This window comes from Elephantulus edwardii, unplaced genomic scaffold, assembly GCF_000299155.1.
Source record: "Elephantulus edwardii isolate Elephantulus edwardi_28Jun2011 unplaced genomic scaffold, EleEdw1.0 scaffold00174, whole genome shotgun sequence".
Taxonomy (NCBI): Eukaryota; Metazoa; Chordata; class Mammalia; order Macroscelidea; family Macroscelididae; genus Elephantulus; species Elephantulus edwardii.
Window position 1 is genome coordinate 397,183 of NW_006399924.1, and position 19,891 is coordinate 417,073.

General features: G+C 44.9%; 1 protein-coding gene across 3 annotated transcripts in view; it reads right to left on the bottom strand.

Moving 5' to 3' along the window:
• The window catches only part of VANGL1 (VANGL planar cell polarity protein 1), a 63,155-nt gene extending 44,960 nt beyond the window's left edge, over positions 1 to 18,195 (bottom strand). The window contains exons 1-2 of one of the 3 annotated variants that reach the window (XM_006895675.1): positions 17,419 to 17,483; positions 4,182 to 4,375 (exon numbers count right to left, since the gene is read on the bottom strand). In XM_006895675.1, coding sequence (XP_006895737.1) covers positions 4,182 to 4,252 — 71 coding nt within the window. In that variant the 5' untranslated portion in view covers positions 4,253 to 4,375; positions 17,419 to 17,483. Of the gene's footprint in view, positions 1 to 4,181; positions 4,376 to 17,418; positions 17,484 to 18,085 lie in introns of those variants that run through there. The other 2 variants (XM_006895674.1, XM_006895676.1) reach the window with 2 other exon arrangements.
• Between the last annotated feature and the right edge of the window lie 1,696 nt (positions 18,196 to 19,891).

The window sequence follows — 19,891 nt, forward strand, 5'->3', positions numbered from 1 at the left end:
GGGGGGGGAAGAGTGCATGGCCAACCCGTGGCAGTTCTAATCCGCCAGCTGCTCCACAGGAGAAAAAAAAAGACATTCTCCTTTTTATTACCTCTGAAAACTCATTGGGGGGGGTCAGTTATGAGGGAGTTCACACTCAACAACATCTAACAACAACAATCATACTACCAGGAAAAAGTACTGAACTTTGGTCTGCCAAAAGAACAAAGAAATCTAACTTGAAAGAAACGTAATCAGGGTATTATTCCTCGGAAGTAAGAAGAGTGAGATTTCATCTCAAATATTTTGGAACATGTTGTTGGGAGCCAGTCTTTAGAAGAAGACATCATGCTAGAGAAGGTAGAAGGTCAAAGTAGCAGAGGAAGACCCTCAATGAGACGATGCAGTTAACCTCAGTAACTCCAACAACGGCTTTAAGCACAGAAAAGCCTGGGAGGATGGCACAGCACAGGGAAGTTTTAGTTTCTTTTTGGTTTCTTTGCCTTGCCCTTTAGACACAGAACTCCTGACCCATGGATGTTTTCTGTTAGTTTTTTTAAAGCACCCATGGAGTGAACCTTTCAATCTAATGTTCATCCACTCACTGAGTCTTGCTGAGAGCAGGCATTCAGGAATATTCCCTTAACTAGTTCAAAGTCTCAGCTCGCCAAATTGTTTACCAAGCACTTCCCACACGGGTCCTAGAAGGCACTAAGAGTTTTACATGCTGCTTTAATTGAAAGTTATAGTCTCTTAAAGTTACCGCAAGAGCACTGGAGTATCAATTTCTGGAGGCCCCAAGAGGCCTGAGGAAACAATAGAGAGCAGCAATGGCCCTGATGTGTGACAGTCGGGATGCGAGGACAGATAAAGGGAACCTGGGACAGCTCCCTCACAGAACCCTCCTCACTGCTCTCCTCTGTTCACCCGCACGCACCAGGGAACTCAAGTTCCTACTTCTGTCACTGTGGTGTGGGCAAGGCTCGATGAAATAACAAAGCAACTGCTTTCTGCATCCAGGAGCAAAGATTTGATATTTTAAAACAGCTACTTCTGGTACTTTATAATTAATTTGATATATTTACCTAGTGGAGTAAATTTATGACTAAATGTCTACAACCAGTGGGTTCCTGACTTTCCCAGGACCCTAGCTGTGGCATAAGCCTCCTCTCAGCAGGACTGTCAGTTTTGCCTACACCTGAGTCCTTTTTGTCTCCCACCTGACTAGAAATACCTACCTGGGCTCCAGCATAGGTTGAATTATATCTCCCCTCACCTCATATCTTGAGGATTAATTATTTTGATTATTTTTTGTGTGTACACCATCAAATCTGATCTGAACGGAACAGGAGATTGTCCCTCCGTCTCCATCAGAGCATCTGGTGGATTTAAACGTGTGCCTTTGGGATTGCATTGCAGCTTCCTGCTACTAGGCCACCAGAGCTCCTCACCTCATATTTTTATACCTACATTACATTTAAAAAAAATTAGAAAATAACAAGAGTTTAAAGAAAAATCACCCATAATGCCATGTTTACATATTCAGAGTTTTTGTTATTAGTTTTCCTTGAACTGACAACTCACTATAAACCCATAAACAACAGATCTGAACTTGTTGTTGTTAGGTGCCACTGAGTACTACTTATAGCAATCTTTTTTTTTTCAATTTTATTTTATTATTTTTGTGTGAGTGTACCATCAAATCAGATCTGACTGTTACAGGAGGAGATTGTCCCTCCTTCCCCAGCAGAGCATCTGGTGGATTTGAACTGTGCGCCTCTGGGATTGTAGTTGCAGCTCCTTACCACTAGGCCACCAGAGCTCCCCTTACTTATAGCAATCTTATGAACAAAAGATCTGAATCCAGTCCTGTCCTGTGCCATCCTCACATTTCCTGACACACAAGAGGCCACTGCAGCAGTAACTGTGTCAAGTCACCTGGTTGAGAGTCTTCTTCTCCTTTGCAGACCCTTAACCCTTCCCAACATCATGTCCCTCTCCAAGGAACAGACCTCCTAACAACATGTCCAAAGTGTGTGAGATGTAACCTCATCATTCTTGCCTCCAAAGAGCACTCTGGCTGCACCCTCTCCACGACATATCTATTCGTTTTCTTGGCCGTCCACAGCTCAAAGGCATCAATTCTCCTCCTGTCATCTTTATTCATTGTCCTGGTCTCAGATGCATAGCTAGTAATTGGAAAGACGATGGCCTGAATCACACGCACCTTAGTCCTCAAATTGACATCACTACTCCTCAATAATTTGGAAAGGTCCTTAACTGCAGACTTTCTCAGTGCCACGCATCTCCTTAAAGATAAATTAGGTACATATATCTTTTCACTGTTTGCAGAACAAACTGTGCCCTCATTCCACAGCTTGTATAGGGAAATGCTCAGCAAGTGAACCACCCTGACTGAGGCTACACTACTCCAAGAGACAAGATTCTTCCTTTGGGCAGGGGCTAGCTCATGTGTACAAATGTGGTACTAAAGTGCTAATGCCATTAACACAGCCACTGTGTAAACCTCCAAATCTGTGCTGTATTAACTGCTTAATGTACTTAAAAAGTGTGGGTTTGGTTTCAGATGACTATGATAAAGTAAAGCTCACAATACAGCGAGTCACTCAATTTTTTTCAGTTTCACAGTGCACATCAGAGTTGTAGTTACATTATCCTGGAGTCTATTTAGGGAGTTCTGCAGTACAGTCCATACAGAGTTGCACGATAGCCTACAGCAGACATCTCTCTTGGTGGTCTGAATCCACAGAGGGTTTAGGGTGTGGTTCACAGAAGAAAGATGGGCAATCTCCTCCCATGCAATTTACAGCCTAGGAAACCCACTCTACTGTCAGCGATGAGTCAGTTCTAACTCGATGGCAAGGAGCTTGAGTGGTCTATTAAGTGTGCAATCATATCATGGACAAATCTGAAATACTACTGAAACTACTAAATATGACAAAGACACACAAAGCGAGAACATATTGTTGGAAAAATGGCACTGAAAATCTTGCCCACCACAGTTGTTGCTGCTGTTATGTGCCATCCAGTTGGAACCAGCTCACAGCTGACTCTCCAATGGGTTTTCAGAGGCTGTAAGGGAGCTCTGGTGGCCTAGTGGTAAGAAGCTGTGCTGCAATCCCAAAGGTATATGGTTCGAATCCACTAGCTGCTCCATGAGAGAAGAATGAGCATCTCCTTCCAGGTGACTTACTGCCTCTGTAAACCTGCTGGAGGGTCAGCTATGGGTGGCTTCCAGGTCTACAGCAAACAACAACAAACAGAATCACATGACAAGAGAGTGTCTTTCATTCTCCCACAAAGCAACTGGTAGATTTGAACCATTTGTTTTGGGTTAGCAGTGCAGCTCTTTACCACTAAGCCACTTGAAACCCTGCTCAATTCAAGGTTGCAAAATCCTTCAAGTTGTGAAAAAAACACAGTATCTATGAAATGAGGTATGCCTGTAATCTCATCTAATCCTCTAAACAATTCTAAAAGCAGACTATTGTACCCATTTCATAATGAGAATAGATAAGTGGTAGTACTGAAATGTCACCAATCAAGTTCATTCCTTCTCTCCCTCTCCTAGTCACAGAACATCCCTGCAGACCTGTAACACAGCAGACACCAAGAATACCAAGCAGAGGAGGGAGGGATTCAGCTGCAAAGCTGAGCCGGTCCCTTGCACCCAGGACAGCCTTTTCAAATGCCAAGCCTATTCCCCAGAAACATTCCTGAGAGTGAAACCCATGGCAGGCCACTCCCACCAGTTCAGTGGACCAGCCTCACTGCAGACATACAATGGACAATGAGTCATCAGCTTTGAGTAAAAAAGCAACAAATTAACACTCTTTAAACACTTTCATTTACATTCCTGGTAAAGCTTTGAGAGAATAATGGAAAGAACTCAGAAATGAAAAACAGTTTGACTGCAGACAGAAACTTTAATTTAGAATAAATTGTAAGAAATTAAGGTCATCAACTACAACGTCAGCTATAAAATGGAAATTGGTGTTCTAACTCCCAAAACATGTAAACGTTCTCAAAGCTCAGTTTCTCACACACCAAGGGACTTGAACTTCCAGCCATCAAAAAGCCCAGCAACCGGAATCATTTATGAGAAACCTTTGGCAAGCAAATCCTGTCCAATTGGCAGGTGTCCCTATAAGGAAAAGTGGAACAATCAAGAGTTTACATACCCTTGTCTGTGAGATTTTTTGGAATGGCTTGAATAGTAAGAATATCCAGAATATGTGGATTCGGTATCCATAGCAAAGGAGGGTGAGGGAGCAGGTACTGTTTCTCTTTAGAGGTAGAGAACTCTGCCCACCTAACACCTTAAGACTCCAGGGGTCTGGACATCAGTGAAGCGACTCTTTAGCAGGAACAAATTCTGAGAAGAGAAAAGAAAAACGTATCAATCTTCAAAGCCAATGTAAATGGGGCTGGCATATATGGCAGTAGCAGCGTTCAACACACAGCAGTCTCTTCTCTGGGGTCTCTGTGACAGAAGTGACGGTAGGAGTGAAACACGTGACTCTGAACTCCCACAGGGCAGCTCACCAAGGCAGGGAAGAGCTCCCCTAGGTGTCTGGGGGGGAGAAGCAATGGCAGCTCAACAGGCCAATCTTGTCACAGTGGGAGGAGAACAAGAGGTGGGAGGTGACGACCCCATGCATTTCCTGAGCTCAGCATCATCCTTCACTGCATCTGAGGCTAGAGGGTGGGATCCCCACACAGACAGCCCCGGACACTGTGGCCACCCACCCACTGCCTGTTAGCTGGTCTGTAAAAACAATACTCAGGAAGTACCTTTAAAGAGATTTGGTCATAGTTTCCAAAAACTGGTATTTTTATAAATGAAATACTCAGTTTCTTTGATCTAGGAATTCAAATGCCTGATCATTTTAGAGACCTGATCTCTTCTTCAGGGAGTTCTGGAAGCTTAGTGGTAAGGAACTGCACTGCCAATCCAAAGGTGCAAGTGGTTCGAATCCACTAACTGCTCCACAGAAGAAAAATGGGCAATCTCCTCCTGTGCAATTTACTGCCTCTGAGAATGGGTCCATTCCAATTCAACGGTACACAACAACAATCTCTTCTTCAAGGAAAAGCTACTAATACTACAGAGTCCCTGAACTGCTAACAAAATGTTGACAACTCTACTCAAAGAAGACTCAGAAGAAAGAACTGAAGATGTATTTCCCAAAAAATCAGCAATAAAACCCCCAGGGAACACAGTTCTAACTCTTGACATTCATGAGGTCACCATGAGATGAAGTCAACTCCACAGCAACTGGCCAAAATCTAATGAAAAGCTAGAACACTCTAAATGCCCTCCTTGCCCAGGGCAAAACCAGAAAGGCAATAAAACCAGGGCATACAACCCAAAAAAATATTATGTAGCTATTTAAAAGAATAATCATAAAGGACACTTTCATGACATAATGACAAATAAACGCAAGACTGTAGACACATCCTGAATTTATACTCCTGAATTTAGACCACGAAAAAAAAAAAAACCCAACAAAAAACGCTTTTGTAAGGATGAAAATTTGAAGAGTGCATCAGAAAATGAAATCAGGTGGTTTAATAGAGACAGAATCCTGGGTCGTTGCCTCCAGTTTCATAGTTTCATTATATATTGGTTTTGCAATAAAAATTAAATTGAAAACATTTCCAACTACATTCCTTTCACCTGAGCCCCCAAATGCTAACCCTTAACTTCTAGAAAACTGAGATTCACAAGTTTTGCCTCTCTCAGCCCAGCAGGGCTCCTCCCCCAGCACTCCCTTCCCATGGAAGCTGTAACAGCAAACAGAGCCAGTAAGATAAGTGAGAAGAAAAAACAAAAGAGCTGCAAATGCCAAGCTCCTGCTTCTACAAGGAGGGGCCAAGTTTCCATGACCCCACATGCAAAAAGGACTTAGACCCAAAATGCCTACAAATCCACAACACTGCCTTCAAATCCTACCTGGGTTAGGATGGCCATACTCTTCCCATGCATCCTTTGGAATGTGAGGTGCATTAAGGGATAATGCCTGTGGTCCAGGATGTCTGGGTCATCATTTCTTTTGTTCTCTGCCCTCAGCAGCCCAAGGCTAGCAGTGCAGAGGGACACCTGGGTTCTAGCCAGAACTGTGCCTTTGCTGAATACAACCTTGGTTAAGTCTAGTACAAACTAGGGTAAATTTTCCTGAACCACAATTTCCCACTGCTATCAAGTCAAGTCTAATTCATTGAAACTCTGTCTGCTTTCCAAAGCTGTAAATCTTTGTGGGAGATTATCTGTCTTGATGCAGAACAGCTAGTGGAATTTAAATGATGACACACTATACTACCAGGGCTCCTTAAGCTTCAGTCTGCTCATTGTAACACGGGGATAAATCAGCTAATCACCACCTACAGGGAGCTAAACTGAAGATATGAGGGACATAGGGTGTTTAGAGGTAGGCTACAATGCAGGTTTTATGCACTTAGGATCTCTGTGATCTTCTTAGCCAAGTGATTCAACTTCTCAGAACCTCAATCTTCTAGACAATTCAAGCAGCAGATATTGTGTCAAAAGCACAGACAATAGTAAAAGCACCCAGATACAGCACCAGATCATTCCTTTTCTGCAAAACTATCATTTAATTGTTGGATCCAGGAAAGGGGTGGTTATCAGCCCTCCCTTGCCGGCTCTAGGTCTTTCCCAGGAAGAGAAAGATTTGGGAAGGGCAGAGGGCCAGTGTGTGTGTGCTGGTCTCCACACTGCTGGCTGGTGGTTAGACAGCCTGGGACTTGCCTTTCAGCCCACAGCTGGATGACCAGCTCTTCCCTTGCTCTTATTAAAGCCTCAGATTTCTTCTTTTGTAAAATAAGGCCACCTACTTTGAGAGACAGACTGCAAATTGGAAGGTGCAAGCAAGCATAGCTGGTTTCTTGTTTGTTTTTTTTTAGGTTCATTTTACTCTTAGACCAATCTCCACTCTTCTAGAAAACTTTTAAGAGTTGGCTCATCTTTTCCCTGTCTACCCTGTTTTCCACTATTTCCATTAAGAACTTCAATGGGGGCTAGAACGAGCTTTCAGCACTTCGGATTCCCACTTCCTTTTCTGCTCCGGGCTCTGCTGTTTTTCATCTGCTTCATACCTGGCAGACATCACCATTAAGAGGTGCAGCCAAGATACCCAAGCCATGCTCTGAACAGAGCCTCTTTCCTGGTGCACCCTCTCCAAAGACTCTGCTGACCTGCAGACTGTAAAGCCGGCTTCCTGCTTCGCCCACACAACCAACTGCCCTCTAACAGATTTATCATTAACTCTTTACAACTCCTATACTTCCCCCCTACACTCCAACCTGTAACTTTAATAACTAGTTTATAATTATTATCATTAATAACTTTGCAGGAAATATACACAGCAGGTTATTCAACAATTTCCGCATGCAGAGTTCTTTGCAAACCCCTTATTTTTGACTTCCCTTCCCATTCCAACTTCTAGCCAATTCCTTTGCTTCTGTGCCTCCAGCCAAGTGCTGCTGCAGTCTCAGAAGCAGGCAGCTCAGGTCTCACAGAGTTGGTCCTCGCTCCTCACTTCCTAGCTGTGCAACCTTAGGGTAGATGTCTACCTCTCAGAGCTGCTACTTCACCTTGCTCCAGTAACATATGAGGTCATTTTACACTCTTTTTATGGGTGCTGTGAGGATTAAAGGGCACTCTCTATGTGAAACCTCTTCCTTATAGTGATCCAAGAGTCATCTGCCCCTTTTCCACTCGCATGATGACATCATTCTTTGTCCTCAGAAAAACCACAGCCTTCCATTAAGGCAACTCCTGGCTTGGGTTCTTGAGTGGCCTTTGGGGAAAGGCTTTACCTTATTGCAGTCACTCTTGTCTGGTCTTTTTTCCACTAGGTTTGCCTACCCTTACCAAAGGCAAAGATAATTCCTATCTCTGCTTCCTCACTTTTGTTTCTGACACACTTGCATCCTCTCTCTGTCTGACGCTAACTACCCAGATGTAGGCTTCTGTCCGTTCACCAATCACACAAGGCTGGGGTCCACACAAGTCCTTCTAATCAAACTGCCAGACAGAAACCAGCCCCTGCTGGTCTCACAGCTCCTGGTAGGTTTTAGAATTCATCAGAATGGCTCACAGAATGGAGTGCACTCACTAACTCCAACTTTTAAAGATAAAATCTCAATAGGAGACAGACAGGTGAGGTCTGGGAGGATTTTGCAGCCCAGTACTGCATGTTCACAGAGAGAGGGGTCCTCCCAAGTACATCATCAATCTGCAAACCTAGTAAGAGGTTCCAAGGCCCTAAATAATAATCACTGGGGCTTCAATTGTATCTGTATGACTGGGGCCTCAATGCACAGTTAACATGGGCCAACTGAATCTATATGTAGCTATACTGACTGTATCATGGAGGGGGTAAGGGGTAGTTCTTTCTACTGAAGTTAACTAGAAGGCAAATGTGATCCTTCAGCTCTCACCTCACTTACACAAGCTGTCACCTGGCTATTAATAGTAATAATAATAATAATAATAATAAAAGACACCGTGGATCTCCAATGCTATTTTCTGAAACTGGACCCCAAGGTTAAATGAAGTACTTGGACCTACATTCATTCATTCATGGCAGGGGGCAGGACAAAGCTAACGTCATCAAGCACAGAGGTTTCTCCTGGCAGCTACTCCCCACGCACAAAACACGCCTGCTGTGCTTCTCCACCAGTGAACTGTTTTACAAGCTCCTTGGGGATAGGAAGTACAGTGTACTTACACCTTGGATGCTCAGCACATACTAGACATCCAACAAACATTTTTATAAAGAGTAAGTTCCAAATCTACATTCACACTCAGCTGCTTCTTGTTCAATTTGAAATTACTATGACCTGTCACAACCGCGTCCCAGCCAGCACTAGACTTTCCAAGTCCCTCTGCCAAGTCAATAAAATCATCCGATCCATCTCAGCCAGGAGACCACTGGTAGTCTGAATCTACCAGCAGCTCCGTGGGACAAAGATGGGCAGTATCTTGCCGTTAAGATTTTACAGTCCTGGAAACTATATCTATATATAAATAAATGCATGGTCACTATGAGTTGGAATTGGATTGACAGCACTAAGCTTATCAGTGATCTCTGAGAATTCTGTGATGCAAACAGATAAGCATGAGGCTGCAAAATGGAAGATTTGTCGTGGAGTCTCCCTGTCTCTCCATATAATAAAGGTTCAAACACAAAACTCAAACACATTTTCATGGAGTCAGAGCCAACTCATAGGTGACCCTCCACTGGGTTTCCAAAGCTGTAAACAATATAGGAGGATGCTGCCCACCTTTCTCCCTCCTCGCCACTACTGGATTTGAACTGCCAGAGAAGCCTGTCCTTTGGATTAACACATCTCCCTAAGAACACAGACAGCTATTAGCAAGCTCCCCACCCATGAAGATTGTTGTTGTGTACCACTGAGTCGGAACCAACTCAGAGCTGGCCCTCCAGTGGGTTTTTCAGGGGTGCGTGAGAGATTGCCCATCTAAACTAGAAAATCCTATGGGGTGGTTTTCCTGTCACGTGGGGTAAATGTGTGTAAAAAATCGACAGTATCTAAGAATCACGATTTGAGCCTCTAGATCCAACCCTGTTCCATTTTCAATATTCTCCTCTCCCCTTCATCCCCAAGTCGATTCTGAGTCATGGCCACACTATAGGACAGAGAAGTAAGTGCCCTTGGGGTTTCCAAGGCTAAATCTTCACGGAAGCTGACTGTCTCCTCTTTTTCCTATCTGGCAGTTGGTGGGCTTCTTAAAATGCTAGCTTTCCGGTGAAGAGTCAAACCGCTTGCCTGTCTCACCGATCCCCTGCTCTTTTCCTTGGGGCACAGTCATCCACATCCTCCAGCCTCCTAAAGGCACAGGGCTGAACATAACCCTCCGGGTTTCCTGAACAAATGCAATCTACACAGAGCTCAAGGGCCTTCCTCTAACTCACAAGGTATCTATCAGAGCCATCTATGCTTGTTCAAGATCTCAAGGAGGGCTATGAAGAAGCAACAGGAGTAAACCAATAAAACCCAGGTGAATTTTAAAAGAAGGGTTGCTGCCTAGGTTAACAGCTTCAATAGAGTTAACAGACAACACACCTCAGAAGTTTATCACTATACTGATACATTGACAAAAGGGTCCTCTTTGTATGCATAAGAAATTAGCAGAACTCAGATAAGGTCAGCAGGGATCTCTTATCAGAAAAGATAATAAAGTAATGAAAAGGAATCAGGTTCCCTGAGTAATAAACTGATAAGCTGCTAGGGTTCCCTGAGTGGGCTGAAGAATATAAAAGGGTGAATACAGAGCCTACAAGCTAAATCCATGAAAAGCCAGAGTTGCACTGTAGCCCAAAAGCTGTGCTTCTCTGCCAATTCAAATCCATCAGCTGCTCCTAAAGATGGCCAATCTCCTCCTGTGTGATCTACAGCCTTGGAAACTTGCTGAAGAGTCAGCTGGAGAGTGAGTTCTGACTCATTAACGAGTGAGAGTCACTAAGTATTTTCATAATAACCCTCGATATGACTGACACTGGGTGTGGCCCAAGTGGGCAGCAGTTTTGCAATCACAAGATAGTTCCCTAATTGAAAATCAATCCTTTGGTGATGTTCCACTGTCCTCTGAATAAAATACAGAATCTTCCCTGCCATCTCACCAGCTCCCTTCTTTGGCTCCAGTTCCTCTAAAAGTGTCAGGCTTGTTCTAGCCCCAGCCCCTGGACAGAGTCCAGCATGTGCCTGTGCTACTAGTTCAGCACACATCCCATTTACTTAATTCCTACCACACATCCTTCTTTGCTTCACTACTGTTTAACACTGTTGTTGTCGGGTTTCATCAAGTCAACTACAATGCACAGCAACCCTATGGACAGCAGATCTGCACCTTGCCCTACCCTGGGCCATCCACATGATCTCTGACTTGCTTAAGTCCTTTGTTAGAGTCACTGTGTTAATTCATTGTATAACAGTCTTCCCTAATGCATTCTGGACGCTTCCACAGTACTGTTCTCTTATATCCCATTTTCTAAGAATATATTTCTGTGTACAATAATTAATGCTGGTTCCTGTAATAGACTGACAGCTCTATGAGGATGGGGTCCATGGTTATTACAGGCTCTCTGGCATCTACAACATAATCTACCAGCACTGTCCTGCTGTCAATGACAGCTCTGTGTCACAGCGGCAGTGTTTCAGTAGGGCTTCCAGTTGACTAATCTGCTTCAAGTCATCTCTGAGTGGACGTGAACCTCCGTTCTTCTGGTTAGTAGCTGGGTGTGTTCTCTTTTTACCCTACTCTGGTCTCCTAGAACTTAATAGGGATAAAAATGTTTGCTGAATGAGTGAAGGCGTTGCTGGCAGCCCTCAACACATGGGGACCACAGATTCATCATGCCTTATCTATTTCAATTCTTCATTTCATAGCCACTTCCTGGAACCTCTGATGGTCCAGTGCTAAGAAGCTGCACTACAGTCCCAAAGGCATGCAATTTGAATCCACAAGCTGCTATGCAGGAGAAGGATGGGCAATTTCCTTCCAAGCGATAAAATGCCTCTGAAAACCCACTGGAGGGTCAGCTATGTGGGTCATTTCCAACTCTAGGGCACAGGATAACCACCACAGCCTACCTGCTGCTATCAAGTCCATTTGGACTCAGCAACCCCATGGGACAGAGGACTGCCCAGAGGGTTTCCCAGGTTGTACATTTTTAGGGATGTTCATCTTTTCTCTGTGAAGTGGCTGGTGGGTTCAAACTGCTCACCTTTCAGTTAGAAGCCTCAGCATCTACGTAACTTCACAGGAGAGGAGGTAAAAAGGCAGAGTGTAAGTCGATTCAGCAGGCATGTCAGAACTCCCAGGAATGGAACTATCCTGATGGTTGCATGGCAGACTCACTCAGCAGCTTGTGTACATTCTAGATTTACCAAGAGGCCGCTTCTAGTCTCTGCCCAAGGGCACCCAGACCAGCCACCACTGTTTCCTTCCAATGCTGTCACCCACCCCTGAAGACTTTCTGGCACCAGTTGGAGCCTGGACTGGCCAAACCACAATGGTTTGGGACAGGTGCACAGTGTACTTTTGTCTGAATGGCAACATTTTAAACTTTGGAATTCCAGAGCAAAAATGTCAGAAAAAACTTCCTTCACCACCCTTCATCAAAAGCAAAGCGAGGCTCCGCGGCCTCAAACAGCATCTGTCCCTAAAGCCATTGTTTGCACAGATAAAATATACTTGACTATTGCTTAAAAGAAAAATACAGTGTGCTGAAAAAAATCACACGAGAAAGTCTCTGAATGATGAAAAATGATAATGGTAGTAGTAAACATAAGCTAACCTTCACCAAAAGGAAATTAGAAACACATCAACAGCTCTGCCTAGAGTTATTAAATAATTAAAGAAGTCCTGCCTTAAAGGACAGTGTTACCTTGCAATGAGTGCAAAACTTGGAAGTAAAAAAAAAAGGCAAACCACCAAAACCCATCCCCGCAGAACTGGAACCAACTCAGAGCTGACCCTCCACTGGGTTTCTGAAGTTGCAAACTACATGAGAAGAAACTGTTCATCTTTCTCCCATGGTGGATTTGAACCACCAGAGAGCCTTTGGGTTAGCTGTTCAACTTCCTATAGTTTGTGCCCCCAGAGCTCCCTCAGGGATGTGTAGACAACACAGTAAATTAAGAGTCCTTCAGCTCATTCTCTTCTTAACTCATTGATGTCAAATTAGAACTGGCTCCTCACTGACCCACCACTGAATGTCATACCTATAGACATTTTGATAAACTGATTTTACATACTATCTATACCATATTATATTATTTTGAGTACTGGAAATTTTTTTATCATTCAGAGACTTTTAAAGCATTAGTAAATGCTTTAAACACCTTGAAGCTAACCTTTTTTCTCAAGGTGGTTGTTGTTACGTACCATTGGGTTGGAAGTGACTCCTAGCTGACCCTCCAGTGCGTTTCCAGAGACAGAAAACTGCACAGGAATGGGAGGAAATTACTCAACTTCCTCCTATGGAGCCCCTGGTGGATATGAACTCAGTGCCATTGGGATGGCAGTGCAGCTCCTCTCCGTGACTCATTTTTAACTATACAGTACTCAAATGGGAAAATGACAATTTAAAAGTTGTGTGGTGTCACAAAGAGGAGAGCAGCAACCAGCCCAGGTTCTGGAGTTAAGCTCTGGTTTTCTAATGGAGAGGGAGGTTGCATTGCTAACCCAAAAGCTGAGCCTCTGGCAGCTCGATTCCACCAGCAGCTCACCAGGAGAAAGCGGAGCAATCTCCTTGTGTGCAATTTACAGTCTCAGACACCCAGCAGCTAGAAACTGGCTCTGACTTTGACAGCAATTGTCTGTGTTTTAGTGTCCTTGAAGCTGCCTTCTAGTTGTTCTACCTCTCTCCATGGCGACCCCACAAGACAGGACTAACCGCTGTGGCTCCATTGGATCTTCACTGACTGGTTTCTCAGGCCTTTTATTAGAATTCAAATCCTGGCTCAGAAAGGATTTTCAGTTGTGATAAGAACAAATTGACTTCTCTGTGACTCAGTTTCCTTAACTGTAACAGCAATAGTGTATTTTACTTACCATATAGAAATTGTGGGAGATATTTTATAATTCATTAAAATCACTTAGATATTCTGTTAACTTTCACCCAATTTACAATAAAAAGCCTGGCGACTAATAAGCACTCAAGAATTTCTGTTGTTGTTATTTGCCATCGAGCCACCTGAGACACACAGTGACCCTATGTACAATAGCTCTAAACTCTGCCCTATCCTGGGCCAGTCTCATTGACTCCAACACACCCACTCCCATTATCTCAGTTACTATGTTAATCCATCTCATACAGGATCTTCCTCTAATGCATGGTCCCTCCACACTTTCCAAGCATGATGTCCTTCTCCAAGGACTGGATCCTCCTGGCCACATGTCCAAAGTATGTTTTCTGTTAGCCATTATATTGCTGTTATTCTACAAAGTAAAATTCCCTCAGTTAGGAACAATATTTGTTGGTGGCCAGAGTGAATTAAACAGCAAGCATGGTATGCACTGGCTTGTACCGAGCAAGGTTGGAAAAAACCCTTGTGTTTATGTGCTAATCTGTGCAGAGCAATTTCATATGAAATTGAATTGGATTTCACCACCTCAGATATGAATTAGTGCCCCACAAATGGGTAAGACAAAGTTGGACCCGTCCATGCCTTGCGTATTGGGTCATCCAACTCTGTTGGCCATAAAAGAAGCAAGGCACATCTGTACCTTGCTCATTGAACTGAAGTATGGTTTAAGCCTAAGCTAGTTAATTTCCTAGTCTACTTTAACCGATACCACTAACTACATTTAAATTACCTAGTGAGTCTACTCAATTTCTTGCAAGCCTCATTTTACCATTCCTACTTTGGAAGCAAATGAATGTCAGATTAAAGTTTCGGGGGGTTTATTTGGAAGACAATGGGGTTGGAAGGGCAGGTGCAGAGTAATATGGTAATGTTTCCAAAACATGTTGCTGAAACTGTGGTCTGTAAATCATAAAACATTCATCTAAATCACTGGTGTGCAGATCAGCAGATCCTGTAGCATTTGTGACAAACCCAAGAATCCTTTTATTACAACAGAGCTCTTACAAATGAGTGAGTCTGGGCCACTACTCACAAAGAAAGAAAATGTCAACCTCATTTTATCTGTCTTGCCAATGATTTCAACTCACTTTCCCAGCGTAACTGTTAGTGACTCCAGTCATTAATTACCTCGGAAGAACCTCCACCAGCAGGGTATTGATTTCTGAAGAGCTATGAATGGTTAACATATCTAGAGATCTATTTGATATATATTTTTTTTTCTTTTTTCCCCTAAGTGACTCTTCTTACTCCTGCTAAATTTTAAAACTCAAGCGGGAAGAAACATTTCATTAGGGTACTTCCCACTAAAATCCAAGTTAGTGATTACACTGTCCAATAAATGAGATTAAGAATGCCACTGATGGAGAGAGACAATAGCACAACAGGCATGAACCTTTTCATCAGGGTTCAGGGACAGCAAAACAGCCAGGAGAAACATGGGCCGGCCCCAAGTTCACTAAATCCTACCTAGCTATGTCACACTTCCTACACACAGAGAGATGGTGATGTGAACAATCTCACAGCTCAGTTACTGAGTGTTTTCTATGTGCTACAGCGTGGGTACCACAGCTCTTAAGAAGTTGCGCCGCTAACCTAAAGGCTGCGAATCGCCAGCACTTGGAATCCACCAGCTACTCTGAAGAAGAAGGATGGCCTGTTTCCTCCTTATGCAATTTACAACTTCCGATACCCAAAGGAGGGTTGCCGTTAGTGGGAACTAACTCAACCACAGTGAGTTTGGTTTCTGGTTTTGGTTGGTTTTTTTGTTGTTGTTGGTTTTTTTTTTTTCAGTTCTATGTGTTCAACTCATTGGTTTGCTTTAATTCTTAAAACCAACCATTAATAACAATAAAATATTATTCACGTTAGGGAAACCAAGGTCATACATTTGCCAAGTACGGGAAAGCAGAAGAACTTGGTCTCTGATAGCTTACCTCTGGAACGTATACTCAGAACTATAGAAAATTTATAGAAATTATGCAAACTCTTTACTTACAAAGAGGGAAGCAGGTAAAAATCATAATTGTTCTTACCCATACATAACTCATTAAGAAATTTACAATTTCAACTCCTACTCTTAAAGCCTGGCACCCACATGTTGTTCTAAAGAGAAACAATTTCTCTAAAGTGAAAAGAAATGAATTTAAAATAATGCTAACTCCTAAGGAGTTCACTCAGCAAAGGTGAAGGTAATGGAGTGAAATGCAATGTGATAAAGGTTCATCCAACCCTCACAGGTGCTGAGTCCAGAGCAGCCTAACAGGAGGTTTGTCATGTGTATGTGTATGTGTTGGGGGAGGGGAATTATAAAGAGGCAGAAGAAAAACACTTTTTCATTTACCACTTGATCATTCTTCAACAGCAAGGGCAACAAGGGATTGTTACTTGGTGAAAAGATTTTATCTTTCTTTTATGGCTTTCATTCTATTGCTCATAAGACAATAAAACTGTACTTACTGCCTGCCAAACAGCCCTTACATATTTGGCATTTTCAAAAAGTCTTGCCCCATTTGACTAACAAATTAAGTCACAACCAAGTCACACTGCCAATACTGTTACCAGCTCACAGTAAAAATTTCTACACAAGGTGTTTGCACTAATTTGGAGATATACCAACATTTGGGAAGATGAAATGCTTCCTGTTGTTGTTAGGTGCTGTTGAGGCAAGTACAATTCATGGCGACCTTAGAAGAACAGACCTGAGTCCTGTCTTATTCTGTACCGTCCTGGCTATCACTGATTCACTTGAGCCCACTGCTGCAGTCACCACATCAATCCATCTCTCCAAGGGTCTTCCCCTCTTTCGCTGACTCCTCCACCCTTCCAAGTATGGTATCCTTTTGAGGGATAAGTGAAGTGTGTTATTTCTTTGAACTGCAGAATTAAACAGTTTCCTTCCACAAATCAAAGCCCAACTATATCACACTGATTTAATTCAACTCTAAAAACCTCTAATTAGTGGTTACATAAAATGGCTAATTATGTCTCCTTCGATTCAGACGGTTTTTGCCATCTCACTTAAAGAGCCTAGGAGCCGTGTAATCAAACAACCCACCCACTGGAGGGAGAATACTAATTAGCATTGCTGATTGGTGACACAAGTTATAATATTATTTTTTTTCTCAGTGGCCCTGTAAAATTTATAAACATGTCAGTGAAAAGGCCAGGTTCTATACAGCGTGAAGGAAAGAGTTCAAAAATACACGCCTCCCTAACCACAGCCCAGACCGGGATATTAACCAAATGCATGTGTGAGCCTCTCAAAATCTTCATAATAATGCGCCTTAATGATCTGCTTCTAAAAGGTCACAGTCTTGAAAACACTCTGAAGCAGTCTGCACTACCACACCGGGGGTCGCGTTGAGTAGGAATCAACTACAAGGCAACCAACAACAAACACCACCAAAACACTTCCTAAAGAGCCGCTAAAGGAGCTCACAACGCCTTCGCGGCGTGGGCTTTTTATCTGGTCAGAAGATGTGAAAACTCAGCAACAGACTTCCCAGCTCCAAGTCTCACCAGCCCATCACAGAGCCGCCAGGCCGCGGCTCCGCCCCGCTCCAGCCTCCACTACGGATGCGTTTAAATTTTTATAAAGCTTCACACTTCTCCGGGCGCACTGCTTGGGGCAGTTCAAAGAGGGCTGGAGGAAATGAGGTCCTAGCCGCGGTTAGGGCTGCTGGAGTAGTTAAGGTTTCTTCAAACACAGGCATCTCAGGCAATGCTCGCCGGACGCTTTCGGCTCCACCTCGGCGTTTTTTGAAAGTAAACTCCTACCTGCCTGTTGCGCTCTCCGATGCGCAACCAGGCTCACCCCCAGGCCTTCAGAGCTGGCTCAATTTGCTTAAGGAGGTGTGAACACAGGCTAGCTCTGTCCAGGATTCTGGCGAAGGGCCAGGCAGCCCCCGGGGCGCTGGCGGTTAACCCGGGTCGAGCCCCGCAGCGGAGAGGGGACAACGGTGGGTACCCTGCTCCGGGGAAGCGTAGGGGCAGCCCGGCCGCAGCGGCCGATACAGGCGTCCGGGTCTCTTTGGAAACACTCGGCCACTCCCTGCCGGCCGGCCCGCCGCGCACCCGGAGCCCCGGAACGCGCACGCCCCACGGGCGCACCCCAAAGTCCTGCCAAGAAGAACGGGTGGTCCGAGGCGCAGGGCGTGAATGCTGCTGGGGCCCTAGCAAGAAGGGTGCGGTGGAAAGCGCGGGGCATGCGGGCGCATCACTCTGCATGGGAGAGCAGTGAGGTCCCGGGAGGGGCGAGACTGGGCGCGGTCCGCAGGAGGGGAGGGGGACTCCCGGGCAGCAAAGTGAGGGTGGTGAACCCTGGGTCTGTGCCCAAGAAGGTGCAGGAGGAAGGTGAAGGGGCACGCAGGATCCGGGTGAGGGCGTCTCCCTGCGAAAGGTCGGTACCCCGCGCGCTCCGCGCCCGGCCTCTCGCGGGACTCACCTCTGCGCTGGCCATGCAGGCTCCGCGGCCCGGCTCTCGGCTCACTGCGGCGCCGGCACTGCGGCCTGCGATGGGCTCCGGTAGAGGCAGAGCCCCGCCGCCGCCGCCGCCGCCGCTGCTGCACTGCTGCTTTCCGCTTCCTGTCCCGGCGCCGCCCCGCAGCTCGAGCCCAGCCCTGAGAGCCCGGCGCGGCCGCGAGCCAAGAGCAGCGAGCGCTGCCGGCCCGCCGCCGGCCCGGCCCACCTGCAGCGGAGGGCGGGGCCCGACCAGTGTCTCCCCTACCCCAGCCACCCCTTAAGCTCCCCACCCTGACACTCGCGGGGCACGAGCGCACACGCCGATGCGCGCAAAGTCAGTCACATACCCACTAGACCCAGAGGATGACCCTCCCACTCACCGTGTACAGATGTACGCATACCCTCACACATGCTTACAGTGCCCCTCACAGAAACACAAATACATTCAGGTATCATAGACACAGACCCAGGGACTGGTCTTGCGTTCAGCACCCCAACAATGCACCCTCAAATTCATTCATGTTTTCATCTTCATACACAGATTTGCGTACATTCACACATATGATCTCGGAATTGACCCATGTCCATAAGTTCTATAGACTGATTCCAACAACTTACACCCCCCTACTGGTGCTCCAGCCTCACACACCTGGAACGCACTCCCCCTCAGATGTTTATGCAGCCAACGTTAATATGACCCACTCCTACTTAACGTTAGTACCCTCACACATACTCTCGTGCCCACACAGTCCAATTCTTGACTCCCTGCTGACAGACACGTGTACTAAGCACATCATAAGCCTGTGGTCCACAGATTGGATACACCCAGCATCCTAGCATATTTACACCCCCAAGATCACTCATGCGTGAAAAACACAGCATGCTTCCAAATGTGTATAAAACTTTATAGTCGTTTAACCTCACCAGAATCCCAATATATATATTTACATGGTACAGAGACTAACCCCATATATACACTCAAATACACATATTCTGACCGCAAATATCCACACATATCCAACCTCAACTGGTACACACATGCACTCACACAGAGTCCAGGATAAAACTCTGCAAGTAATCACATACACTGAGATAATTCTGACTACCAGAGCCAACTTTCTTCCCTCTGCCGTCCACCCTCACCCCCACCCCAGCCCAGTCACCAATCTCCTAGAAACTGCTATAAAATCATGGCTGTGAAGACAGTCACCATGTGTTCAAATCTCTGTGACAGGAGGTAATCTGGGTTCAAATCTCAATTCCCCTAGGTCAGCTTCCCTCTCTGAATCACTGTTTCTGTCTGTGAAGTGGAGAGGAGATAGTGCCAGCCTTACTGGATTGTGAATGGGAATGTGATGAATGTCTAGTAAGCACTGAGTATTTGTTAACTATTATCTTTAATATTTGCAGTCTTACACTTGTTTGTTAAGCCCAAGAGTCTTGGATGGGTAGGATTCAGAGGTCCATGTGGAGAGACCCATCTGGCTGGGTCACAGAGCTGCCTATATGAAGTGGCATAGATTGAAGTGCTGAATTTATTAGTTTTTTGTACCATTGAGTCAGAACGGACCTACAGCTGAACCTCTGCAGACAGTTAATCGCAGGAGAGATTGTCCATCCTTCTCCCACAGAGTAGCTGGTGGACTCAAACCGTCTGTCTTCGAAGATTGCAGCATAGCTTTTTGCCGTTAGGCCACCAGAGCTCCTGACTTTATTAGAGTCATCTACAAAAGTACTATGGGGAGTTGGGTGGGAAAAATTCACCCTACTAATTCTTACTTAATTAAGG